Genomic DNA, 24425 nt, shown 5'->3' on the forward strand with positions numbered 1-24425 from the left:
TAAAACAAAGTTAATGATTATTATGGGAGTGAGTGTGGCAGTCTTTACAGAAAAGATTTAAACTTCTGCATTTAAACTTTATGGGGCATATATAGGGTGAAGATGTAAGCATGGGCATTTGGATGGCAGCAATAGGACCTAGAAGATATCAGGTAAGCAAGTCTCTTTGAGGGGGGTGACCTCGGGGTTCTTAAGAGTTAAGGAAATGAGGTTTCTGTAGAATGTAGGTCAAACCTTAAAAAACACATGCTGATTCCAGCACTTTCTCCTACTCTCCAGTTTATCTTTCTGACCTGTTCAGTCTTGCTTTAAAAATATTTTTAATTTTATCCAGAATTTTTGTTTTTTGTAATTGAAGGGTTTCCATTCACATACCCAGTCTTTGGTCTAGAGGTTAAGAACTTGGGTTTAGGTCTAACATTGCCATTTTAATCCCTTCTGCTCATAGTTTACCATCACTGTCGCCTTGAAGAAATTATTTTACCTCCATCAGAAGGGTAGCTGCTGTTACCACTGCTGTAGATAACCATCTTTTTCTCTAATAGCAAATATGAGACTATTTGTGGTTTCCAGATTTTGTTTATAGAATTTCATTTGCTAACTCTTAATCCACACATTGTTTCTGTGTATCCCATGATCACATGATCTCTGGATAAGTAGTCCCACGTGTATCTTTTTTTTTTTTTTAAAGATTTTTATTTATTTACTCCCCCCCCCCCCCCATTGTCTCCTCTCTGTCCACTTGCATTCTTGTCAGCGGCACCGGAAATCTGTGTCTTTTTTTTGTTGTGTCATCTTGCTGTGTCAGCTCTCTGTGTGTGGGGCCATTCCTGGGCAGGCTGCACTTTTTTCGCATGGGGCGGCTCTCTTTACATGGGGCACACTCCTTGCACGTGGGGCTTCCCTATGCGAGGGACACCCCTGCGTGGCACGGCACTCCTTGCGTGCATCAGCACTGCACGTGGGCCAGTCCACCACATGGATCAGGAGGCCCTGGGTTTGAACCCTGGACCTCCCATGTGGTTGGCAGATGCTCTAGCAGTTGAGCCAAATCCACTCCCCACCCCCATGCATATCTTGACTAAGAGAATTGTCTTAGAAATAATTTCAGCTTCATTAGAATATATAAATTGCCTGTATGCATACTAAACAGTTTTACAAACTCTCAAATCAGGTGTATTTTGTTTTTCAACAGGAGAGTCTCTGGTTGTGTGAGAAGACTTGTGAAACTGGAATGCTGTCTTCCCCTCAGTATTCTCCACAGGAACTAAGAGAACTATGGAAACTCAAGGAATTGTGTGGTGATCCTTGTAAATGTGAAGCAAGATGATAAGGATTTTAATTAGCAATGTTTATAGATCAGGGTAAAGCAGATGATAATCTGAAGAAAGCCCATGGTTTGATAGGAGAGTCTCTGCTCCTTCAGGATAGTTCTAGTCTGGCACTTTCACCTGTTACCAATGTGGTATTTATAAATGTATGCATAGAATTTCCTTTTTAAAAATCAACTGAGACTACAGCATAAGAACAGTTTTATTTATATATTGGAGGTTGATTTTAAAACACCAAGTTGTTTATAATTCTAAATCCTAATGCATCATTTCAAGTTAGTAATTCATCATTGTTAACCTGTTGCAGAAATCTTTAGTGACTGACTTTGAATTTCAACCAGAGCAGAATGTTCTTAATTACCCTAATTATGCTATACAGAGTTAATGAACTCGTAGATTATGTGAGCAGCAGTCACTTATACCAAAGTTTTGAGGTTTCTGAAAATGTCAGATTTTGTGGAGCTCTGAATAAATTAGGGAATTTGAAAAGGAACCAAAATATTCAGTTCTGGACCTTGGTTTAAAGAAATTCATTTATTAAGGCACTAATACCCAAGTCTTCTTTTACCATTTAACATAAATCCTGAAGCTCACAGTTTAGTACTCCTATTTAAAGAAAGGTTAAATTTTAAAAAATACCTATCAGGGTTTTAGTGCCATAGGGAAGGATATTCCTAAGTAGTTGGCAAATCTGAAACAATTAATTTTGCTTTCCTCTTATCATTGCCTTTTACCTAATATACGTGAATTTCAATCAAAGGTGAAAGGTATGTTAAGTTTAGATTATAATTGTAAGGAAGAGCATGTGATTAATTTAAGTACTCTAAAAATAGTGCAAATGAGAACAGATATAATGGCATATGTTATAAATAGTAGAGGATGTGCCTCCCTACATTTAAGGGACCTTTCTCAAAATCACCAACCAAATCATTTTAGTAACCTTTAAAAATAGCACATAGTCAATAGAGAATTCCATTAAAACTAGACTTATGACAGAATTAACTGTTCAGTTTATACTAGGTTAGCTAGTTTTTATTTAATATTTAAATCTTCACATAATAAAATGCAGTAATAAACTGAAAATAAATATAAAATCAGAAAATCATTAGTAGGTACAAAGCCTTTATTATTAATATTATTATATACAAGCCTAGAAATGGTCTCTTCCCAGTGAAAAATACAACCTTTTCTATACTTAGGGCAAGATGTAAAACCTCACTCTTTTGACAATAGAACTGTTCCAATAAATTCTTTATCTCCAGTGAACCCAGGCACAATAAACAATCTGGTCTCTCAATTTTATTAGCTGGCTGTTACCATCGCACCAATAGACAATCTCCATTTTCCACAGAATAGAACTGTAATGACTGATGGTCGTTTTCTAGTTCAATTTCTCTTCCTGGCATCTAAAATTAGAAAAAAGGACTGGGGAGGTGATTGAGGTAAACATTTTATATTTATATATATATATATATGGATACACACCCCAAAGAGCAGGTTACTGTTAAAAGTCAAAAAGATTATGATCTCCTCTTGGAATCAATCAGTATTATTGAACTTTAACAGCATGTCAACTAATTTTGACTGTGTATTTTGATGGGCAACTTACTTTGGTACTTTCATAGGACAGCATAAGTTCTGACACAGGAACTTTTAGAAGACGTGACAGCAGTCCTTTCACCTTTTGAATTGTCATGGAGTCTATCAAAGAAAAGAAAACCCATTAATTCTCTCAAATGATGGTTACCTGTGAAACTGTCTCACATGACAAGAACACAGTGATTTAGCTGTTATTTACAGTTTTAACTTTACCCAAATAAATGATTAGGGAATGGCTCACCTATTAGGCAGACCACAAAATAACTTGTTTCACACCACTTACTTGAGTTATTTGGTAAGCTGTGGGAAACTGAGCCAACGTTTTGACCTAAGTGCCCTTTGACAGTGAGTTTTCATACCATTTCGGTGGTATTTAATATTTCTTAATCTGAATAAACCAGAAATAATATTCTCAGCACAGAGGAATAAATGTGAGTGAAGTCTTTAATTTTTCCTTTTAAACCTTTGGGTTTACTTACAACTTCCTGAAAGGGCAGAGCACTGGAGGAGGATTCAGGCACCCTGAGGAAGTTCCTTACCCTCCCCGGCCTTAGTTTCCTCACCTACAATGTGAGGGAGGCTAAGTGATCTACAAGGCTCCTTTTCCAGTGCTCCCATCCTATAATCATAATGTGTAATTGTGTTAAGCTAACACATAAAAATGACTACCAGGCATGGGTAAATGCTTTGGTTTGTTCAAAAAAAAAACCAACTTCTTTCCAAAGATGGATTGTGGTAAATATTGGATATTTTGATTATGAAAAATATAGTTTCTTTGAAGCTTTAGCTGGAGGTACAGCAATAGTGTGGTGTTCCTACAAATATCACAATGTATTCAGACAAATATTTTTCTATCAAAAATCATTTTTGTAAAAGCTGTCTGTGTTTTTATGCAACTTGTGATAATAAATGTTATCTTTATTTTAGAATAAAAACTGTCCTTTTGTTTCTGTATTAAATACACTTAATAGTATAATTTTAATTAATACCATTTGCTCTTTTATATGTGTGTGTGTGCTAAATCTCTTCCTTTCAAAAGATTTAGGTGAACTGGTTTTCACTCTTTGGAGAGTGGTGGGTTAACTTCTGCACACCAGTGGGCACACCAGTGGAAAATGACTATTTTTAATTCATGCCAGTGCCAGAAACAAAAACTTTGGTCAAACAATTCTGAAAAGAAATCAGCTTGCTTATACTATGTCTAGAGAAGAAACTGGCTATTTGTATATAATAATCTAAATATCACTACTTTTTTTTTAGCATTTATTCCCCCCCACCTCTTGTTGTTCTTTTGCGCTCAATGCCTGCTCTCTGTGTCCATTCATCTCCCTTTGTGTGTCATCTTGCTGCATCAGCTCTCCATGGCGTGGGCCAGCTGCCTTCACCAGAAGGCCCTGGGAATCAAACCCAGGGCCTCCCATATGGTAGGTAGGAGCCCGGTTATTTGCGCCACATTCATTTCACTAAATATCACTACTTTGCTTAGCAGTTACTGGGGAACAAACCTGGGACCTCGTACATGAAAAGCAGGCACTCAACCAGTTCAGCTATGTTTGTGCTCCCCATTACCATTTTTAATCTAGAAGTATTATTTAATATTCAGAAAATATGGAGATGTCAATTAATTGTCTTCTTACTTCCCTATCACAAATGCTCAAAGTTTAATGGGTATACTTCCAGGCTTTTTCCATGTTTTTAAAAGCATAGGCGTTTCATAATATATATTGGTCTACAACTTATATTTCTTTTTTATATGACAGTACTTCTGTTCATGCCAGTTCCTCTAGACCTGCTCTGTCCAATTCGGCAGCCACATTTGGCGGATGAGCACCTGACATATGGCTAATATAAATGAACTGAAATTTATTTCATTTTCATGAATTTAAATTACTGTGTTGCTAGCGGCAGCTGTGTTGGACAGTCCAGCTCTAGATCTCTACTTCATTCTCTTCTACCAGAATTTATTCCTCATTCTCCCATTGGTAAACATTTAGATTGCTTTTATTTTTACCATTACAACAAGTGCTACAAGGTGAAGTGTTTGATCAGAATATGTCTTTTTTAAAAAATTTGTATAACAGTTACCATATGACTTTATAAAAAGGTTATATCAAAGGCTTATGCCAGCTCTGGGCATTATTTTAACTTTTGCTAGCCTGGACAAGAAAAAATGGTGTTGCAGTATTTTACATTTTTCTATTACTCTTCTTTTTAAAGGATACTTAGAGCATGTGGCATAAGAGTTAATAGTAAGAACCCTTGTAATCTACTGGCTTCCTGCTGGGTTTTGGGGAAGTATGGCTGAAATTCTGAAATAGCTAAAGCAGTAATTATTACATGTAATTTCTATGGATAAATCTCATCTCTGCTAACGATTAATAAAAATCAGAGCATAAAAGAACTGTATTCCCAAAATGAGTAACTGAACCTCAGAAGAAGTGGGTCAAAGTCAGATGTGCAGGGTGGAAGAAGAGAAGGGTGCCAGAACCGTGACTGTCAGGCTAGGACTGCATCCGCGCACGGGCCCACACTGGAGATAAAAGCCACAGTCCTTGACCCAATCGATCACAGTGATATGCAGAGAAGGGCGGGGAAAAGCAGGTTTAACACGGATCTAATGAAAAAATGTTTGAGCAAATACTCTTTAGTGGTAATAGTCCCATGAAATTATTTGATGTATATAAGGAAAGGAAAAGGAAAAATGCAAAGATACGGAGAGCCAATGAAATAAATTCGGGCCCCCTTTTACTTATCTGTCCCCATAAACAATTGTACGGACAGTATTTAAGTTTGAAAACAAAATAATGAAGAGGGAATCACAAATGTAATTCTTCATTATATGAACTAACAATATTACACATCACTTTAGAATTTGGGTTTCTAGTAAATAAAAATGGAGAAATACTGGTATATTAACACTAAACGGACTGTTATTCATCAGAAAGGTACTTCTTTAAGCATAACCAAGGCCTTCCATAATGTACATCATCATAAGCTTGTTTTATTTGATAGAAACTATTTAAAAATTGATGTGAATGTACTGCACTGACAGGCAGGCAGTATTTACTAGAGTCATTTAGGGTGGTATTTCTTCAAATCTTCATGGCTGTAGATTTAACCTGTTTATATTTTAGCATTCAACTAAGAATCAAGGTTTAATATTTAGAACTCAGTACCATAGCATACTGATAAACAGACTGTAATCTCTTTTTTCGGTGTGAAAGTTTTACCTAATTTGTTGGCGCAAAAGTATTTATTTACTAGTAAAACTCAGTCCCATGGTAGCATACGTTTAAATAAAGTCCTAGAGTTGTCTTTTTCCCCCCAAAGAAAACCTTTTGTGTGTGCCCACTAAAAGGAGAGTCTTACGACTGATTCTGCAGGGGCTCCTGATGAGTAAGGAGGCCCAGGCTGGCATGTTTCCCGTGGTACGATGGGTGATGAGACAGACCCTGAGCCCAGGGTAACAGTCTCTGGACAAGAAAAACCCCGGAGCAACAGCGTGAGAATTGCTCAACAGTGGGCTTGGGAAATCCCTCTGAAGGCTAAGCCATTTAAGCTCTCATGCCTTTGCTTAGAAATATAATCATACATAGGGGCTTCAAATTTTAACGTAAACCATTTTCTAGATGAGCTGATACACATTTGGGAACACATGAAAGTCTACACTTCCAGATATGAATTAAGTATTTTATACTTCTGGATGACTCAGGCTTAGGCCAGTGAATAGGGTCAGAAATACAAGGGAAAGACAGACTCGTTCTAACCTGGCAGTTGTTTCTCTATGACTTTTTTATCAACTTGGTTGGGATATCTTATCTTCAGTGCTTTAAGAAAAAAAAAGAGAAATGTTACTATATAATAAGGATTTCATTGCACTTGCAAGTTAAGAGGAATTGTCAAATGATATAGCTGTTTAATACAACTTGGCTCAGATCCAAATAAAGGAACCAGTCTTATTATTTAAAATTTCCTTCTACTAATACTTCCTGAAATTACAAGTAATAAAATAACTGGACCAGTATTCCACAGCTTTTTCTTTTTTGTTTTCCCTTTCCCCCTTTCCCTGATAATTTAGCCAACTTTCCAAGTATAACAAAAATCACAAATTTCCAAGTATTCAGAGTTTGGTTCAATAGGCAAATACTTTGTACATTTGTAACAGTTTGAAGAATGGAAGTTGTAAAACGCTCAATATAAAAACTTAGATATGTTTATTTTCAGAATTCATTTCTTTAAAAATCAAGGGACTTAACAAAAAGCCAGTCCCTTTTAGGTGACACCCGAGGACTTAAATACAAATTATCCGAATTTAAATTTTGGCTTCTTACTTAGTAGCTGATTTTTGAGAATAGATGGTTGTTGTGTTTTGAGTTCCCCATCTTCAGGTGTGCCATATTCTGTATAGAGAGAAATAAAGGATAAATGATAAACTAAAGGCTACGGTAAAACTATTTTATAGGTTAGGTGTCAATGTAACCTTTTGCTTTTTCTCATGATGAACCTAGCAACAGCTTGTGTGCTGACCAGGGATCTGCTTTCTTTTATTTAGTTACCTGTTTCGTTTTCATTTTACGAGGGATGGACAGCAACCACTTAAAAGGATTAGGTTTCTCCATCCCTGTGTATTATTACTGTTCCTTAGAGACTAAGATTGTCCTGACTCAAACTAGCAAGATAAGGCTGTCCCAAACACAGAAAATGTTTCTTAGAGCATCACCTTTGATAACAATCCTCCTCCTTTTTGGGACCTAAGCAAGAAACCTAGTGGTATTTGGGATTCAAGTCACAGAAAACCTGCACCAAGTTTCAGCCTGACTGCAGTACTTGACCGGGTGGTTGTTAACCCTGGAAGGCTAGTCCTTCCTGTGGACGAGCAGCCTTCCTAGTACTTTTATCCTGCTCTAACTTCTGCTGGGCAAAGGGGGACAAAATCTCTATAAATACCCAAACCATCTGCGCTTTAGTTTTCCAGCATTCTTAGCAGTAAGATACTGAATCATACCTGCCGGGCTACTTTAGAATTTTCCCTTCCCCACCCTAAGTGATTTAGAATTCACCTAAAGTGGACAGGAAATTGGGCCCAGCTAATGGAGTAATTTGAAAGCACTTCCCACAGGCAGCTTTTCTTCCTCAAAGATAATGTTCCAGCCTGAAGCATTTATGCAGTGAACTTCTTGCATTAGGAAATATATAAAAAGGAAAATCACATAAAAGTGGAATTTGGAATAATGATGAAGTCAAAACAAAATGGAAAGTACATCAGGACAAAGACTCCTGAGGGCCTCGCTTCAAAGCCTAGGAGCCGCGCGGGGACTTGAGGAAGCGCCCTGGGAGCACGCAGCAGGGGCCCAGGGCCAGCAGCGCCCGGGAGAGCTGCACGTTCTGAACTAGGCACCGCCATTACACAGGACCGTGACCTGCGAAGCCCTTCTGAATGCGAATGCGTGGCTCCACCTCAACGTACTCTAATTCTTTAAATTCCCTACGTTGTAACCAGGATTGAAATAAATTTGAGTGCTTCTTGCTCTTCTTTTATGAAGTGGTTCCCACTACCTGAAATCTAGTCTGGTGATTATATACAAAGATGAGAAGCACTGACATTTAAGGCTGATTTCCCCTCCCCAAACGCCAATCTCTCACATTCAGGAACCTAAACAGACTTCCCAGGTTCTTTAAGGTTCTTTCTGCTGAGATGATAGCTGATTTATCTTCTCTAAAGATATTTTTAAAATTATCCTGCTTCTAACTTGCTGAAGTAGCCTCAGCAAGGTACCCCTAGTACTGAGATGAGTGAAAAAAGCCCACAGAATGGGAGAAAAGCAAAAACAACACGGACAACCTCTTTTGACACCCGAGGGAAAACAATGAGTTCCAGCTGAGAGCCCACCAAAGGAAGAAAGGCTCGTTTACACTCCACATACTGAGGCAGAGGAACTGGTATCTAGGATGGGCTGCAAGAAATTCTTCATTAGGTCTGTTTTTGACAGGATTCTGATGTCCACCAGCCTTTTTCCATTCATTTCCAAAAGCTCTTTGGTAGTCAAGTTCAGCGCCACGTCTTTCCTCTGGTAGAATCTATGTTGATGTGAAATAAAAACAAGTCAACTTGAAGCACTTTTCTAACAAATTGTCTGTGTTTTGCATCCCATTCTTCCTCTAGTGCCCATCCCTATAGAATAATCAAATTGGGAGGGACAAGATGATAATTATACTTTTCACCTTTCTTTTTTAAAACATTGACAGAATCCTGAAGTTTATTAAAAAAAAAAAAATTTCATTCTTATACTTTTCCTCATACTGATCTATGCTAAATGTAAAGTCCTTATGTGAATCAGCCTGTAAGTACACATGGAAGGGCTGGCAATTCATTACTTTCCCAATTTTATGGAGAAGTAAAAGATAAATATGCTTTATGCTTTTATCTTCTTTTTAGCTATATTCTCCTCAAGAAAAAGAAGGAGGTATCTAGGATTTCTCTCCTCCCATCAAATGATTATAAATCAGATGAGGGAGAAGTTCAGGTTTTTCCTGTGCTAATCTATGATGTATAATCTCCCTTCCTCCTGAGGAGTCAGAAAAAAAAGCATTATTATTAAAATGCACAAAGATAATATTTTACCATTTAGAGGAAAACTATATCCGATACCCTTTATAATCATCAAAAATAATTTCTTCCTTTTAGATTTTTTGATAGTCTCTTTAAGAAAGTAGATTGATTTATTTTCTAGTCCAAAAGGTATTTAGTCATTATACTAGCACTCGCCTCACATTTGTTCAATGTCTTCAGCTGACCGATTCTGGCGATAATGAATTGGCGTTTAGTCTGGGCATCCTTGTTCCCTTCAGTCAGAGGGTTTCTTAAGCAGGAAAAAGAGTGCAGACTCTGTAACTTATCTAGTTCATTTATAAATGACCACTGAAACCAAACAGAAGAAAATAAATGAAAATGAACATGTCTCAAGCTATTTTTTCAAATTATTTGAAATAGCAACAAAAAAGCAGTGGTCTCTAGCTCTAATCTAAGCCATCGAATTGCATCATGCACCTCGTACACCCCTAAAAAGACTACGTTTTTTACTCTACAGCTGTGCCATTTAAAATAATAGTCTGCTTAAGTGTTAATTCACTTTTTTCTTAATATTTTTAGCTTCATATGAGGAGTTTCACTGAGTAAGCATTTTTCTTTCAATTTAAAATATTCTTTAGTAGACTATTTACTTGTGATGTCAAATTGTACTTATTACTGTACTTAAGGTGGTTCCATAAGTGAATATTCTTACCCTTAGAAAATGTACATGCAAGTATTGTTTGGAGCATGATGTATATAGCCTATTCTCCAATGTTTAGAAAACAGATAAATGAATAGGTAGATGGGTGAATGGACAGAATGTTACAGCAAATGTTAAGAGCTGGTGAATGGATCTGGGTGGGGGGTATTTTGGAGTTCTCTGGGTTTTGTATTATTTTTATAACTGTCCCTTTAGTTTGAAATTATTTCAAAATAAAAAGTATAAGAATGAAAACAAAAACAAAAGAAGCTCTTACTTGTGATATTTGATTGTCATTTACTACAAGGTATTGCAAGGAAGGAAACATTGACGTTTTGCACCCTAGAAAAAGAAGAATAAAGTTACATGGTAGAAGTAAAGGAAGTAGCTAAAGTATGGGGGGGGGGGCACTTTACTAATTTTATATACCAATTCCAGCATCCGGAAAATGTATAGAAGAAATTCCAGTGTCAGAAAGGATTAGTTGTTCTAATCTGAAATTAAAAAGTTTAAATCTGATTACATATAGCAATACAAAATGCTAAAATTTTTTCCTACACCCTAGGATTTTCATCCCATGTAAACTGCTAACAAGTCATAATATCCAATTCCAGGCATTCAAAGTAGACTCTTTACACTATATTCTAAAGATTCTACAGTCACTTACTAGTATGCTAAGTGCTACATGGTTTCAATGGAAAAAGAAACATGGTCCTACATTTCTGTAACTTAATGAATCATGAGAGAAGATATATAACCATAATTCAAAGGACAGTGTGATCAGTAATTGAGAGCAATGGGCACTATGGGATAAAAGCTATGTGAGTGCACAGGAAGAGAGGATAAGAGAAGACATCAATATGCATGTGGCCTTTCGGCAGAGCCTTGAAGAATAAAGTCAAATAGAGACAAGAGGGCAGTCTAGAAAAAGACAATGGTGTGAGCAAAGGCATGAAGGCAGAAGAGCCCCCACCTACATCTCATTGCGAAAGAAGTCCAGTTTGGCAGGAACAAAAGGTACATAAAGGAAGCAGAAGGCACTCTCAGGCCATATCACGAGAGTCTCCAATACCAAGTGTCACTTTCTGGGAAATAAAGAGACAAGTTTTGAACAGAAAAGTAACATGAGAGCCTTGCTTCAAGTGGGTGGATGGAGCATAAGGACGGGATGTGGTGGGCTTCACAGCAATACTCCAGGTGGATTCAGATGTTGGATGGATTTCCCGCAATGGGGCAGAGGAAGGCAGGAATGATAGAGGAGTCAAAATTGAAAGAGAATTTGGTGGTGCTAGTAATCAAAATAGAGAAGTCATAAGAAGGTCCAGATGTAGTTAAGGGAAAGAATGCATTATTTGGGGAAGGCTAGGTTTGAAGTGCCAACCAAAACAGTAGGGATGCCTAGCAGGCACTTGGAAACTTAGGCCAGAAGAGAGGCAAAACCTAGAGATAGAGATTTATTGTCATCTGCATGGAAATAGAATCCATGCTCTAAGAGTAAAGATAAAAGAGAAACCAAAGAAGGGTCACAGGAAGGTGGAGATGAAGCAATCACAGAACTGGCAGAAGGACAAGGAAAGGTTTTCAAGGAGGAGGCACTGGATAACACACTTAAATGAGAACTAAATGAGGACTGTAAAGGTCAGTGGCAACTGGAGGCTTAAATGTGACCTTTTCATATAGCTGTAGGAGGGTAGTGAGAGTGGGATGGCATGGGACTGAGGAGTGCATCATCAGTGAGGAGACAGTAGTTAGAGTTCATTATTTTAAGATTAGCAGTGGAAGGAGAGAAAGATAGGATAACATGTTACCAGTGTGGCAGAATCAAGTAAAAGATAGCTTAGTGTGAAGGCGTACAATAAATGTAAATAGAGGGCAAAAAGCAGTAGAGAGAAAGCAATCAGAAATAGGAGAAGTAAAAAACAAAAAATACAAAAAAAAAAAAAAAAAAAAACCCACAAAAAACGAATAAAATAAAATAAAAAAAGAAATAAAAGAGAAAAGAGAGAATTGATGGAGTGAGACCCCAAAGAGAAAATGAGATTAACAGTATAGGTGAAGGGCTTAAACTTGAAAACAAGGAGAGAAGCTTGCTTTGGGACAGAAAAAACTGCAGGGAAGTACTGAGATGGAGAAGGAAGTACTGAGACAGGAGAAGTCAGGAAGTGCATTCTAGGTGGGTCTGGTGTTTGGTCTCAGTAAGAGAGAAGGCCAGATTGGGAGGTGGAAGAGAATGAAAGTGTTTAAACAGCCATTAGAAGAGTAAGATTAAAAAGCCAGCAAGAGGCAGACAAGAAGCTACTGAACAATAGTTGACACCTAATGTCACACAGGATGAGTCTGTATTACCCTCTCTCCAGCACTAGGAAATATCACAGAATGATAAAGAAAATTAATAAATTGAACACAATGTCACTAAGAAAGATGAGAAGTAGCTCTGGATAGGTAGTTATTATGGGCAGATGGCATAGATGGAGGAAGCAAAGGAACACAATATCTATTGAGAACAATGATCCAGTTCTATATTCTAGGAATGAACAACCCAAATATGAAATTCCGAAAACTTCCCTTTATGATAATATTGAAAAGAAGAAAACGCTTGGAAATAAATTTAACAAAAGGAATGTAAAACATACTCTGAAAACTATGAAACATTACTGAAATAAATCAAAGACCTAAGCAAACAAAAAGATATCATAGGTCAGAAGACAATATTGTTAAGATGACAATACTCGACAAACTGATCTACAAATTCAATGCAATCCTTATCAAAATCCCAGTTGGCTTCTTTGCAAAACTTGACAAACTGATCCTTAAATTCATACAGAACTGCAAGTTACACAGAATAGCCAAAACAATCCAGAAAAGAACAAAATTGGAGAATCATATTTCCCAATTTCAACACTTAACTACTATAAAGTGACAGAGTGGTTAAGAATAGACACATAAGTACTGTGAATAGAATTCATAATCCAAAAATCAATCCTTGTATTTACAATCCATTAGTTTTCTTTCTTTTTTTAGGTACCAGGGCTGGGGAATCTTGTATGAAGGAACCCAGCACTCAACCACTGAGCCACATCAGCTCCCGACTGGTTTTCAACTAGGGTGCCAAGACAGTTCAGTGGGAGAAAAAGTCTTTTCAACAGATGGTGCTGGGACAAATACCCACATGCAAAAGAATGAAGCTGGATCCTTGCACCACATACAAAAATTAACAAAATGGATCAAAGACATAAATGTAAAAGCTAAAACTATAAAATTCCTAGAAGAAAACCATAAGCAATGGTTTCTTAGATATAACACCAAAAGGATAAGCAACAAAAGAAAAATAGATAAATGGAACTTCATCAAATCTTTAAACTTTTGTGCTTCTTCAAAGGACAAGGACACCATCAAGACAGTGAAGACAACCCACAGAATGGGGGTTGTATGTATTATAGGCACTTGTATCCAGAATATATAAAGAACTCTTACAAGTTAACAATAAAAAAAAAAACAATTTTAAAATGGACTTTGAAGAGACGTTTCTCCAAAGGCATACAAATGGCCAATAAGCACATGTGAAAGTGCTCATTAGCATTATTAGCCATCTGACCAAAATAAATCCAAGCCACAATGAGATACCACTTCATACCCACTAGGATGGCTATAATCAAAAAGACAGGGAAGCGGACTTGGCCCAGTGGATAGGGCGTCTGCCTAACACACAGGAGGTCCACGGTTCAAACCCCGGGCCTCCTTGACCCATGTGGAGCTGGCCCAAGTGCAGTGCTGATGCGCGCAAGGAGTGCCATGCCATGCAGGTGTGTTGGCCATGTAGGGGAGCCCCACGCGCAAGGAGTGCGCCTCCTAAGGAGAGCTGCCCAGCGCGAAAGAAAGTGCAGCCTGCCCAGGAATGGCGCCGCCCACACTTCCCGTGCCGCTGACGACAACAGAAGCGGACAAAGAAACAAGACGCAGCAAACAGACACAGAGAACAGACAACCGGGGGAGGGGGGGAATTAAATAAACAAATAAATCTTTAAAAAAAAAAAAGTTCATAGCAGTATTATTCATGATGGTCAAAAATGGAAATAAATAATCCAAATGTCCACCAAGTAATGAGTAGATAAATAAAATGTGGTCTATCAATATAATGGACTATTAATAGGCAATAAAGAGGAATGAAGTTCTGATGCATGCTACAATATGAATGAGCCTTGAAAACTATACTAAGAGAGACGCCAGAAACCAAAGGCCATCCATTTCTATGAAATGTCCACAACAGGCAAATATATAGAGACAGAAAGTAGATTAGGGGAAGTGGACATGGCTCAACTGATAGAGCATCCCTCTACCATATGGAGGGTCCAGGGTTCAATCCCTAGGGCCTCCTGACCAGTGTAGTAAGCTGGCTCATGCGCAGCCATGCGACACAGGAGTGCCCCCACGGAGGGATGCCCCACGTGCAAGGTGTGTGCCCCACAAGGAGAGCCCCCCTGTGTGAAAAAAAGCACAGCGCACCAAGGAGTGGCACCAACTCACGGGGAGCTGACGCAGCAAGATGACTCAACAAAAAAGAGACATAGTTTCCCAGTGCCACTGACAACGCAGCAGACGCAGAAGAACAAATGGCGAATGGACACAGAACAGACAACAGGGGGAAGGAGAGAGAAACAAATAAAATAAATCTTAAAAAAAAAAAAAAAAGTAGATTAGTGGTAGTCTAGGACCAGTGGTGACTGCTAATGAGTAAAGAGTTTCTCTTTAGGGTGATGAAAATGTTCTAAAATCGACGGTGGTGATGCTTACATAATTCTGTAAACATATTTAAAAACACAGAATTGTACTTTAACTAAAAAAAAAAAGAACAATGATCCCAGAAATGGAAAGGTATCTACAAGGAGGTGCTCTAAATTATTGTTCAACATAGGACTATATACTGCAAAATCATGTCTGGAAAGAAGACTTCTGCCATTACTACCAAGATCAACTTATTTATTCTCCCAATTATCTAGTACACTGAACCTGGTTCACAAGTAAATATTCTAAATGAATTGAAACAAAAATTTCCCAAAGAGAATTACTCAATTTAGGAATTCAGTTATTAGCATAATATTTCTATTGAGAGTATATACAGAATATGAAAATTCATTCACTAAACATTTACTAAGCACTATTGTAATAAGCATTTTAGGAGCAAAATTACCTGGGCAGATATGCTATTAGAAACAGCTGATTTTCATCAATTAATTTATTACTGGAAAGGTCTAATAACTTGACCATCTGTAGAACATCAGTCGGCCTGTATGGAAAATATAATTTATTCAATGGGAATTTAGTCTATTTTTTTTCAAAGATACTCTTAAATATCTGAATTTGTCTGTACAATAAATAAAATCATTCTGTACAGTATAATGTGGTTAACTTGAATCCTCTGAGAATCTGCTGTTAATTTGCCCCACTAAGGTTTATCTTTACACAGTAATTTAATGATATTAACAAAAGAAGATAACAACATATTTAATCTATTTATGAGAACAAGCTTTTATATACACTCTTGCATATTGACCTTAAACATATGATGCTAATTAAAAATGCATTATTTAATCCTTTTTAAAACTAATAAAAATTCATGTCTTCAAAAACATTTAATTCATTCAGCCTAATTTCCCCTCAAACAGAATCTATTAGTAAGTTTTAGTTAAAAATTTTTCTTTTTCCTTTTTTTTTTTTAAAGCTTTAGATTACATAAATGTTACAGCAAAAATATAGGGGCTTCCCATATACCCCACCCCTTCGCTTCCCACACTTCGCTATACTAACATCTTTCATTAGTGTGGTGTGTTTGTTACAACTGATGAACACATATTGAAGCACTGTTGACTAACCAAGGGCTATAGTATGCATTACAGTTCACACTTTGCTCCACCATTTAATAGGCTTTGACAAAATGAATAATGGCCTATATCTGTCATTGCCATGTCATGCAGGACAATTCCAATGTCCCCAAAATGCCCCCATGTTACACCTAATCTTTTTTTTCTGGAGGTACCAGGGCCGGGGATTGAACTGAACCCAGGATCTCATACATGGGAAGCCGGTGCTGAACTACTGAGCCTCAGGGAGTGTGCCTCCACCCCAATGGCTGGAGGTGGTGGGCCCTGAGTTCCAGCGTTCACCGAGAGCCTGGTTGCCATCCTGATGCTTGGAGAGGTTAGGACCTGGGTCTTGGCATTTGTGGAAGAGTCTGGCCACCATCCTAATGCTCAGACAGGATGGGGCCTTCAGCCCAGTGTTCAGGGAGAACCTGGCCAGACAGGAAAAGAAGGCACTGGAGAAGCAAAAAGCTGGAAGTCAATAGAGCCCAGAAGAGAAAAGCGAAGACGCCACCATGTGCATTGCCATGTGACAGAAAAGCCAAGGAACCCCAAGATTGCTGGCCAGCCAGAAGAAACCAAATCCAGGAGGACACAAGCATTCTAGCCTCTACAGCCACAAGCAATAAATTCTGCTGCTAAGCCAACCCTTTGCACGGTATTTGTTTTAGCAGCAAGGAAACTAAAATACCTTCTTACCTTTCTGAAATGAATATATTGTTAGATTCAAGGTACAGTTCCTCAAGGACTGGCGATCCAGAGGCACACGAAAGCACCTATGCAGAAAATTCAATTCAGGAGAAAGTGGCCTCTGTTGGTTATTTCTTTCCATGTGTTTATTGGTATAACTTCCACATGAATTCAGTTTAGTTACTGAATTCAGTTCATTACAGACTATATTTCAGGCAAGGAATGCTGGTGGGAAGGTATTAAAGTGTTAAAGGTGCATATTTTAATGATATGGCAGCATATACTTTCAACACGCTGAACCAACCTGGGTGTGTATAAATACATCATTAAGTATATCCTGAACTGTAGTTAAGTTGAACTGGAGATGCTGATATAACACATTCTTCTTCTTATATATAGTTTGCTTAGCCTACGGAAACACTAATGTTAAACTCCTTTCCTTAAATCTAGACGTCAATTTGGGTTTGTAAAGAATATACTAATCAGAACATAATTTCTCAGCAACACTTTTTAAAGTTTCCCACTTGAACTTTACTGCCACCTCTACCACCCAAATTTCTATCTGCCTTTCCCATTCTGATGCTAAATCTAGACCCGGAGAAGGAATGACAACGCAGAGCACTGGGAAAGGTAAGCGGCTGCTTTAGGCTAAAGGGAATCTTACTCCTGAGTTGCCTCTGTGGCATTTCACAGGTGAGCATTAATACTAGGAATACACTTTTCTGCAAGTGGTTTGAAAATGGAAAATTCTGGATAGGTGAAGTCAGTAACCCCCGGACAGAAAACAGTAGTGTCAGATATAAGTTCCAAATGGCTGTCATGCCCAGGATCCACTATTCCATTTTCAAGTCCAGCTAGATACAATGGACAGCAGATTCTGTTAGCTGAACGTCAATCAAAAAAAGGGATGGAGGAACCTTTCTGCTGACTAGTCCCTGTCCCCCACCCCCAAAGTGGGAAAAATCAGGCAGCTAAAGGCTCAGGAAATAGCTCAATCTCAGGCTTTTAAAAGTACAGCACATATCTGCTGCACACACTATGGAGTGCCCGCTATTTGGAAAAATACCAGGATAAATCAAAATGAGCTAAGTGAGAGAATGTAGATTCCCAGATACAAAATTCTACTTAAGTGCAATGATTTCTTTTTAGGTCCTTTCTGTAGGGCAGTATAAAGAATCCTATTATTTGGCTAACCAGATGATTAAAAATGAAACCACATTTGCTATTATACCAAGAATCCAAAACTGCTTACTACCATTCTTTTTTTTTTTTAAGCCTCTATTTTTTTTAATTGATTTTGTAAAAATATTACATTAAAAATATATATATATGAGGACCCATTCAACCCCACCACTCCCCCCCAGCAACACTCATTCCCATCATCATGACACATCCATTGCATTTGGTAAGTACATCTCTGGGCACCTCTACACTTCATGGTCAATGGTCCACATCATGGCCCATTCTCTCCCCCATTCCATCCAGTGGGCTACCATTCTTTTTTTAAATGAAGAAATATGATTACCTCAGCCCATGTTATTCCTGTTCGATTAAGGACTAAAACCTTCAGCACAGAAAATGTTCCACTTAGAGATGGTGAACCACAGGGAAATTTTAGTTTATTTTCACTGTATAAAAAAAGAAGATACAATATGCTTATTACTATGGAATAGAGCCAACTGAACCATTCATTGAAGTAATCTGAGATAAAATAAGAGGGTTTTTGTTTGTTTCAACCTTGAAATGAAAGTCTATCAAACACAAAGAGAGTCAGACTACCAAAATTTTAATAGTCACATACAACTTTTTGGTGTCTGACATGCAAAGAGGTGGTCACAGGCTTAGGGCAGCTCTGTGAGAACACACGTTTCCTGAAACCTGAGACTTGGGCAGTTCTAGGTCACCTTTCCAGCTTCACAAGATGTGGCTCTTGTAAAATTAAATCCCATTTTCAAGACTCTTATTAATATGCTAGACTGCAGACTGGGATTTTGCTTCTCTAAGCACAGAGCCTGTACTTTTGCTGTCAGAATATGTGAAATAAATTATTCCCCTTTAAGTTTTCTTTTGAGATCCTAATCTCAGACAGTACGTGACCTCGACAGTTACCCTGAAAGTAGACAGCAGTTAAAAAAAAATTTAGCCTGTATTTCCAGAAGAGGAAACACCGTAGGTGGACTTACACCCATACGTACTCTTTGGGAGCCCAACTACTTTAGGCCTGACTACCTGTAAACTGTACCTCCTGAGTCAGATACAATTCTCTCTCTCTCTCTCTCTCTCTGTATCTATCTCTGTCTCTCCATCTACAAAGTTTGTTCAGGTATGAAAGGGGAACCTGGATGAGTCCTCGGAAAATTAGGTTTAGGGATTAAAACTACTCAAATATTCAGAAAAGCCTGGAAAACTGTGATATTAGTAAAATATGTTGTAAAAAATCCTTATCAAAACTGAATTATCCCCAATGAAATTATTCATTCCCCAAACAATTAAAGGCTAGAAACTTCAAAATAAAGTTTTAAAAACATCAAATCTCCCTCCCGTACCAATTAAATATCACCTCCCTCAAATTTTTCATCCTTTATGAAGATCTTTCAGCTCAATATGTCAACCTACCCTACACCCTACCTGAACAAAAGTAAAATACAATCTTATTAATCACCTCATGTGACTATTTGAAAGCCTATAATAATCAATGTGCTCTTCAAGAACAATTTAGGGAAGTAGATTCGATCCCTGGGGCCTCCTGGTGAAAAAGAAGAGAAAGCATGCCTGCACGGCACAAAAGTGCCCATGTAGGTGCCCGCGTGGTGAGCTGAGTGTCCACGTGAGTGCCCGTGTGGCAAGCTAAGTGCCTGTGAGGCGAGCTGAGTGCCCATGTAGTGAGCCGAGTGCCCACACGAGTGCCTGGGCGGTGAGCCAGTGCCTGCAAGGTGAGCTGAGTGCCCACGTGAGTGCCTGTGTGGTGAGCTAAGTGCCTGTGAGGCGAGCCGAGTGCCCACACGAGTGCCTGGGCGGTGAGCCAGTGCCTGCAAGGTGAGCTGAGCGCCCACGTGAGTGCCTGTGTGGTGAGCTAAGTGCCTGTGAGGCGAGCCGAGTGCCCACACGAGTACCTGGGCTGTGTGAGCCAAGTGCCCATGTGGTGAGCAAGTGCCCACGAGTGCCCGCATGGTGAGTCGAGTGCCCGCATGAGTACCCACATGGTGAGCCGAGTGCCCATGTGAGTGCCTGCACGGCGAGCCAGTGCCCACGTGGCGAGATGATGACGTAACAAAAAAGACAAAGGAGAGAGTCAAAGTGAATCACAGGAGAGACCAGGATCTGAGGTGGCACAATTAATGGGGAAACTCTCTCCACATCAGAGGTCCCCAGGATCTAATCCCAGGGAATCCTAGAGGAGAAAGATGAGAAAAGAAGACAAAAAAGAGAAACAGATACAAAAGATGACACAGCAAATGGACACAGACAGCAAAAACAGCAGGGAAGGGGAGGGAAAGAAAAAAATACAATAAAGCTGTAATTTAATATTTTTAAAAAAAAAAAGAACAATTAGCTTTAATAAAATTCAAGGAAACCAAAGTCAACCTCTATTAAAATGTCCACCAGGGGGACAGCCTTAATGGCATCCACCTTTCCAGCTCATTCCCCCCAGAGCGGCTCTGAGCAGGCCAGGAGAGCTCGGGAGATCGGTAGTATATGACAATTAGGCAACCAAGAATTCATACCTGAGATTAAGAACTTCCAGGTGTTTAAGCTGATCAGCAATATGTATCACTTCATTCCATGATGACAACAGGTTTTTTGACAAATCTACCTTTCTAATATCTAAAAGTACATGTTAAGAAACAGTAATTTTAAAAGATTCATAAAAGGAATAATTATTACCTCTTAATTCTGTAGCATGAGATCTTGAAGTTTTCACTTAATACCCTCTAATCTGCTTGAATTTTTTTCCTGAGCTCATATTGCTTTTACCTTTTCAAACTGTCCAACTTATCAATCAGAAAATTAAAGTTCTATGTCATATACTGCAAACTTAAGACAAACATCTACAATCAAATGAACAGGACCAAATGCTATCTCCAGAACAATTCTAGCATAATCCAACAAAAAGAAAGACAGTGATGGTAATTTTGACTTATCAAGCACTTAAGGTAAAGCCACAGGCCTTACTCTGGCATTACTTAGCAGCCAAAAGCTTCACACAAAGAATGTGACTTTCCTCACCAAAGAGTGAGTATCATCTTGGTGCGGGGACAGATGGACAGAATAAGTATTAGTGTGGGCAGATGTTCAAAATTGCTAAGAATGATTTTGAGGATTCAGAGGATCTCCTGCAGAATGGAAGCCGTTAGATACCACCCACTGCCCCTGCAGCAGGAATTCAGAGAAGGGAAACCCAGAGGTGTAAAGAAAAAGGTACCTGAGCTGATGGGCAACAGTGTCTGCTAGAGAGGCACGGTGGCAATGGAATAGGAAGGGGTACAACTTAGCAAAACGCCTTGGGAGGGGGGGGAAATCTTACACACTGTTACAGATTGCCTTGTGTCCCCCTAAAAAAGACATGTTCAAGTCCTAAGCTCCTATCCCATGTGACGCCATTTGGAAATAGGATATCCGAAGGTGTTATTAGTTAAGATGAAGCCAAACTGAATTAGGGTGGGCCATGATACAGTATGACCGGTGTTCTTATAAATAAGTAGAGGAAATTTGGACAGTCAGTAGGACAGACAAAGAGAGACAGACAGCCATGTTATGGCAGCAGAGTCTGCATTATGCTGCCACAAGCCAAGGAACTCCATGGACTGCCAGCAGCTATGACCGAGAGCCAGAAGAGAAGCGCAGAATGGATTCTCCCCTTTAAGAGGAACAGCAGTCCTGTCGGCATCTTGATTTTGGACTTCTAGCCCCCAGAACTGAGAGACAATACATTTCTATTGTTTAAACCAATTGGTCTGTGGTCCTTTGTTAAAGCAGCCCAGGCAAACTAAGACATACTAATCTGCTGTGTTTAGAAATTATCCAATTCATTCACCTATTCCACAAATAGGAATACAGCCGTGAACAAAACAAAGTCTCAGTGGAGGGAAGAGAGACAATCAATAAACATGTGCATCTACAGCATGTCAGATACAGATACATGCTCAGAGCAATAAAGCAGGGCATGTGGAAAAGGATGGATGTGGGATTTACCATAAGGTGGTCCGAGAAGACCATCTTCTCTAGTAAGGAGGCCTTTGAGCAGAGAACTAAAGGAAATAAGGGAGTGCCATCCAGAGAAGAGCATTCTGGGCAGAGGGAATGACAAGAACAAAGACCTGAGGTTAGGACGGGTTTAGCCTTTACTGGAGCCCAGTGTGGCTGGAGCACTGGGTGGGGGGAGGGGGTAATGAGGTCACAAGGCTCCTGGAAGTCTTTGCTTATCTCTGACTGAAATGGGAAGCATTTGGAGGATTTTGAGCAGGAGACTGACGTGCCCCAACCTGTGTTTTAAAAGGTCATTCTGCTCCTGTGTTGAGCAATAAACTGCAGAGAAACAAACGCAGAGCAAGATGACTACCGGGAAGTTCTTGCAATAATCTAGGCTTCAGCCTGACAGGCAGTGCTAGAGTGATGGCAAGTCGGAGGATGGTATCCCAATCGGGAAGTGGAGCTGACAGGATATGCCATAGGACTTAGATGTGGGATGTGTGAAAAGAGGAAGGCTCAAGAAAAACACCAAGGTTTTTGACCTGTGTAGCTGGAATTATCATTTATTGAGATGGAAAAGACTAAAGAATGAGCAGGTTTGAAGGGAGCTGAGGTTTGGCCATGCTAAATATGAAATGGCCACAAGCCATCCAAGCAGAGGCATCAAATGAGCACTGTACATAAAAGTCTGGAAGAGAAGAGGTCTGGGCTAGAGCTATCAATGCAAGAGTGTCTGCGTCTACATGGAGTGGAAGGCCACGCACTGGAGAAGTTCTCCGGGAGAGAGAATGCAGAGAAGCACAGAGGTTCATGGTCTTTGCCTCGGGCATGCCCAACACTTAGAGACTAAAGAGACTGGGAAGGAACAGCCAGTGGGGCAAGAAGAGAACCAAGATCCAGTGATAACAGCAACTTCTGCTGCTGCTGCTGCTGCTGCTGTTGCTAGTCTGTGAACCATGTCCTAGGAGTCATGTTAGCTACTATATTCTATTTTACCAAAGAAAAATTTGAGGCATGGAAGAGTTAGATAACTACTTGAGCCATATCTACTCCCTGCTCATTGTTTTTGCTGGTTGTCTGCTCATTATGTTTGTTTTCTTTAGGAGGCACTGGGAACTGAACCCTGGACCTCCCATGTGGGAAGAGGGTGCTTAAAGGCTTGAGCCACATCTGCTCCTAACAAGAAATCTTTTAAGCACAGATAAGATGTAGAGAAAATTGTTGTTTTACAAAAATAATGGTATCTATCCACAAGACTGGCTGGAAAGGAACCAAATTTAGGCAGGAATCAATAAGAAATATCAACAAGTAGATTAAGAACAGGGAATGAAGGCAGTGGAAATGCAAAGAAAAGGATGACTTAAACCAGTCAGCAATATAGCCTATGACCCAAATCCAATCAGTTGCCTATTGTTGTTTTTTTCACAACCTGAGAGCTAGGATGGCTTTTATGTTTTTAAGTGGTTACAGTTTAAATGGCATTTCATATAAGTACCTAAATAACCTCCAATTTTGCCTGAAATATTTATTATTTGGCCCTTTAAGAAAAAGTTTGCTGACTCCTGATTTAGGACACTATATTGGTTGGTCAAAGGAGTGCTGATGCAAAATACCAGAAATCGGTTGGTTTTTATAAAGGGTATTTATTTGGTATAGAAGCTTACAGTCACAAGGCCATAAAGCATAAGTTAGCTCCCTCACCAATCTCTACTGCCACGTGTTGGAACAAGATGGCTGCTGACATCTGCCAGGGTTCAGGCTTCCTTGGTTCCTCTCTTCCCAAGGCTCATTTCTCTCTGGGCTCAGCTCTTTTGTTTTCTCCACAAGGTCAGCAGTAGGCTATGAGACTCTCTAGGCTTTGCCTCTCTCCACAAGGCCAGCTGTAGACTATCAGGAGTCCAGCTCTGTCTCTCTCCCTGGGGCTCGATTCTCTCTGGGCTCAGCAGCTCTGCTCCTCTGTGTGCTTACTTCTGGGGCTCCAGCTCAAAACTCCAGCATCAAAACCCCAACTCTCTTCTCTGCCATGTAGTTTTCTCCGTGGGTCCCTGCCTACCAAGGGGGCAAGAACTCAAAGTCCGACTGACATGGCTCATCAAAAGTCCTAATCATAATTTAATCATGGCAAGATACAGACCACTTTAAAAATATAATTCAGTATCTATTTTTGGAATTCATAACCAATATCAAAGTGCTATAGATACTTTATAAGAACATGGGCCACAGATACTGAACTAGACAATAATGCCACAAATTTTGGGGACATAATAATCACCCCAGAATAATGAGAAGTTGAATAGCCACAATGCTTGGAAGTTCATGTTTTACTACTAGAAGAGTGAAATTCAATGGCAGAAATAGCAAAGAAAAGCTACAGCCAAGGAAGCTTCTAATTACACTAGTCTGAGTATCTATAAGTAGAATAACTACTCAAAGGACACGTGTCATTATTAAATGAAAAAAAAAAAGAGAGAGAAGAAAAGGCTGAC

General features: G+C 39.2%; 2 protein-coding genes across 6 annotated transcripts in view; one reads left to right on the forward strand and one right to left on the reverse strand.

Annotated features, from left to right (window-relative positions):
* The window catches only part of B3GALNT2 (beta-1,3-N-acetylgalactosaminyltransferase 2), a 61481-nt gene extending 57616 nt beyond the window's left edge, over window positions 1-3865 (forward strand). For all 4 annotated transcript variants that reach the window (XM_004473125.4, XM_071207368.1, XM_004473124.4 and 1 more), the window contains 2 exons: window positions 96-152; window positions 1196-3865. In XM_004473125.4, the coding sequence (XP_004473182.1) occupies window positions 96-152; window positions 1196-1330 (192 nt within the window). In that variant the 3' untranslated portion in view covers window positions 1331-3865. The remainder of the gene's footprint in view (window positions 1-95; window positions 153-1195) is intronic.
* Window positions 1516-24425, reverse strand: part of TBCE (tubulin folding cofactor E) — a 120744-nt gene continuing 97834 nt past the window's right edge. Inside the window, exons 6-17 of one of the 2 annotated variants that reach the window (XM_058309508.2) lie at window positions 20475-20574; window positions 18275-18377; window positions 16759-16835; window positions 15390-15485; window positions 10631-10695; window positions 10479-10543; window positions 9697-9849; window positions 8855-9008; window positions 7262-7330; window positions 6698-6757; window positions 2941-3032; window positions 1516-2737 (exon numbers count right to left, since the gene is read on the reverse strand). In XM_058309508.2, the coding sequence (XP_058165491.1) occupies window positions 2645-2737; window positions 2941-3032; window positions 6698-6757; window positions 7262-7330; window positions 8855-9008; window positions 9697-9849; window positions 10479-10543; window positions 10631-10695; window positions 15390-15485; window positions 16759-16835; window positions 18275-18377; window positions 20475-20574 (1127 nt within the window). In that variant the 3' untranslated portion in view covers window positions 1516-2644. The remainder of the gene's footprint in view (window positions 2738-2940; window positions 3033-6697; window positions 6758-7261; window positions 7331-8854; window positions 9009-9696; window positions 9850-10478; window positions 10544-10630; window positions 10696-15389; window positions 15486-16758; window positions 16836-18274; window positions 18378-20474; window positions 20575-24425) is intronic. The other variant, XM_071207367.1, reaches the window with a different exon arrangement.

The sequence above is a fragment of the Dasypus novemcinctus genome, chromosome 13 (assembly GCF_030445035.2).
Source record: "Dasypus novemcinctus isolate mDasNov1 chromosome 13, mDasNov1.1.hap2, whole genome shotgun sequence".
In the NCBI taxonomy this organism is placed as follows: Eukaryota; Metazoa; Chordata; class Mammalia; order Cingulata; family Dasypodidae; genus Dasypus; species Dasypus novemcinctus.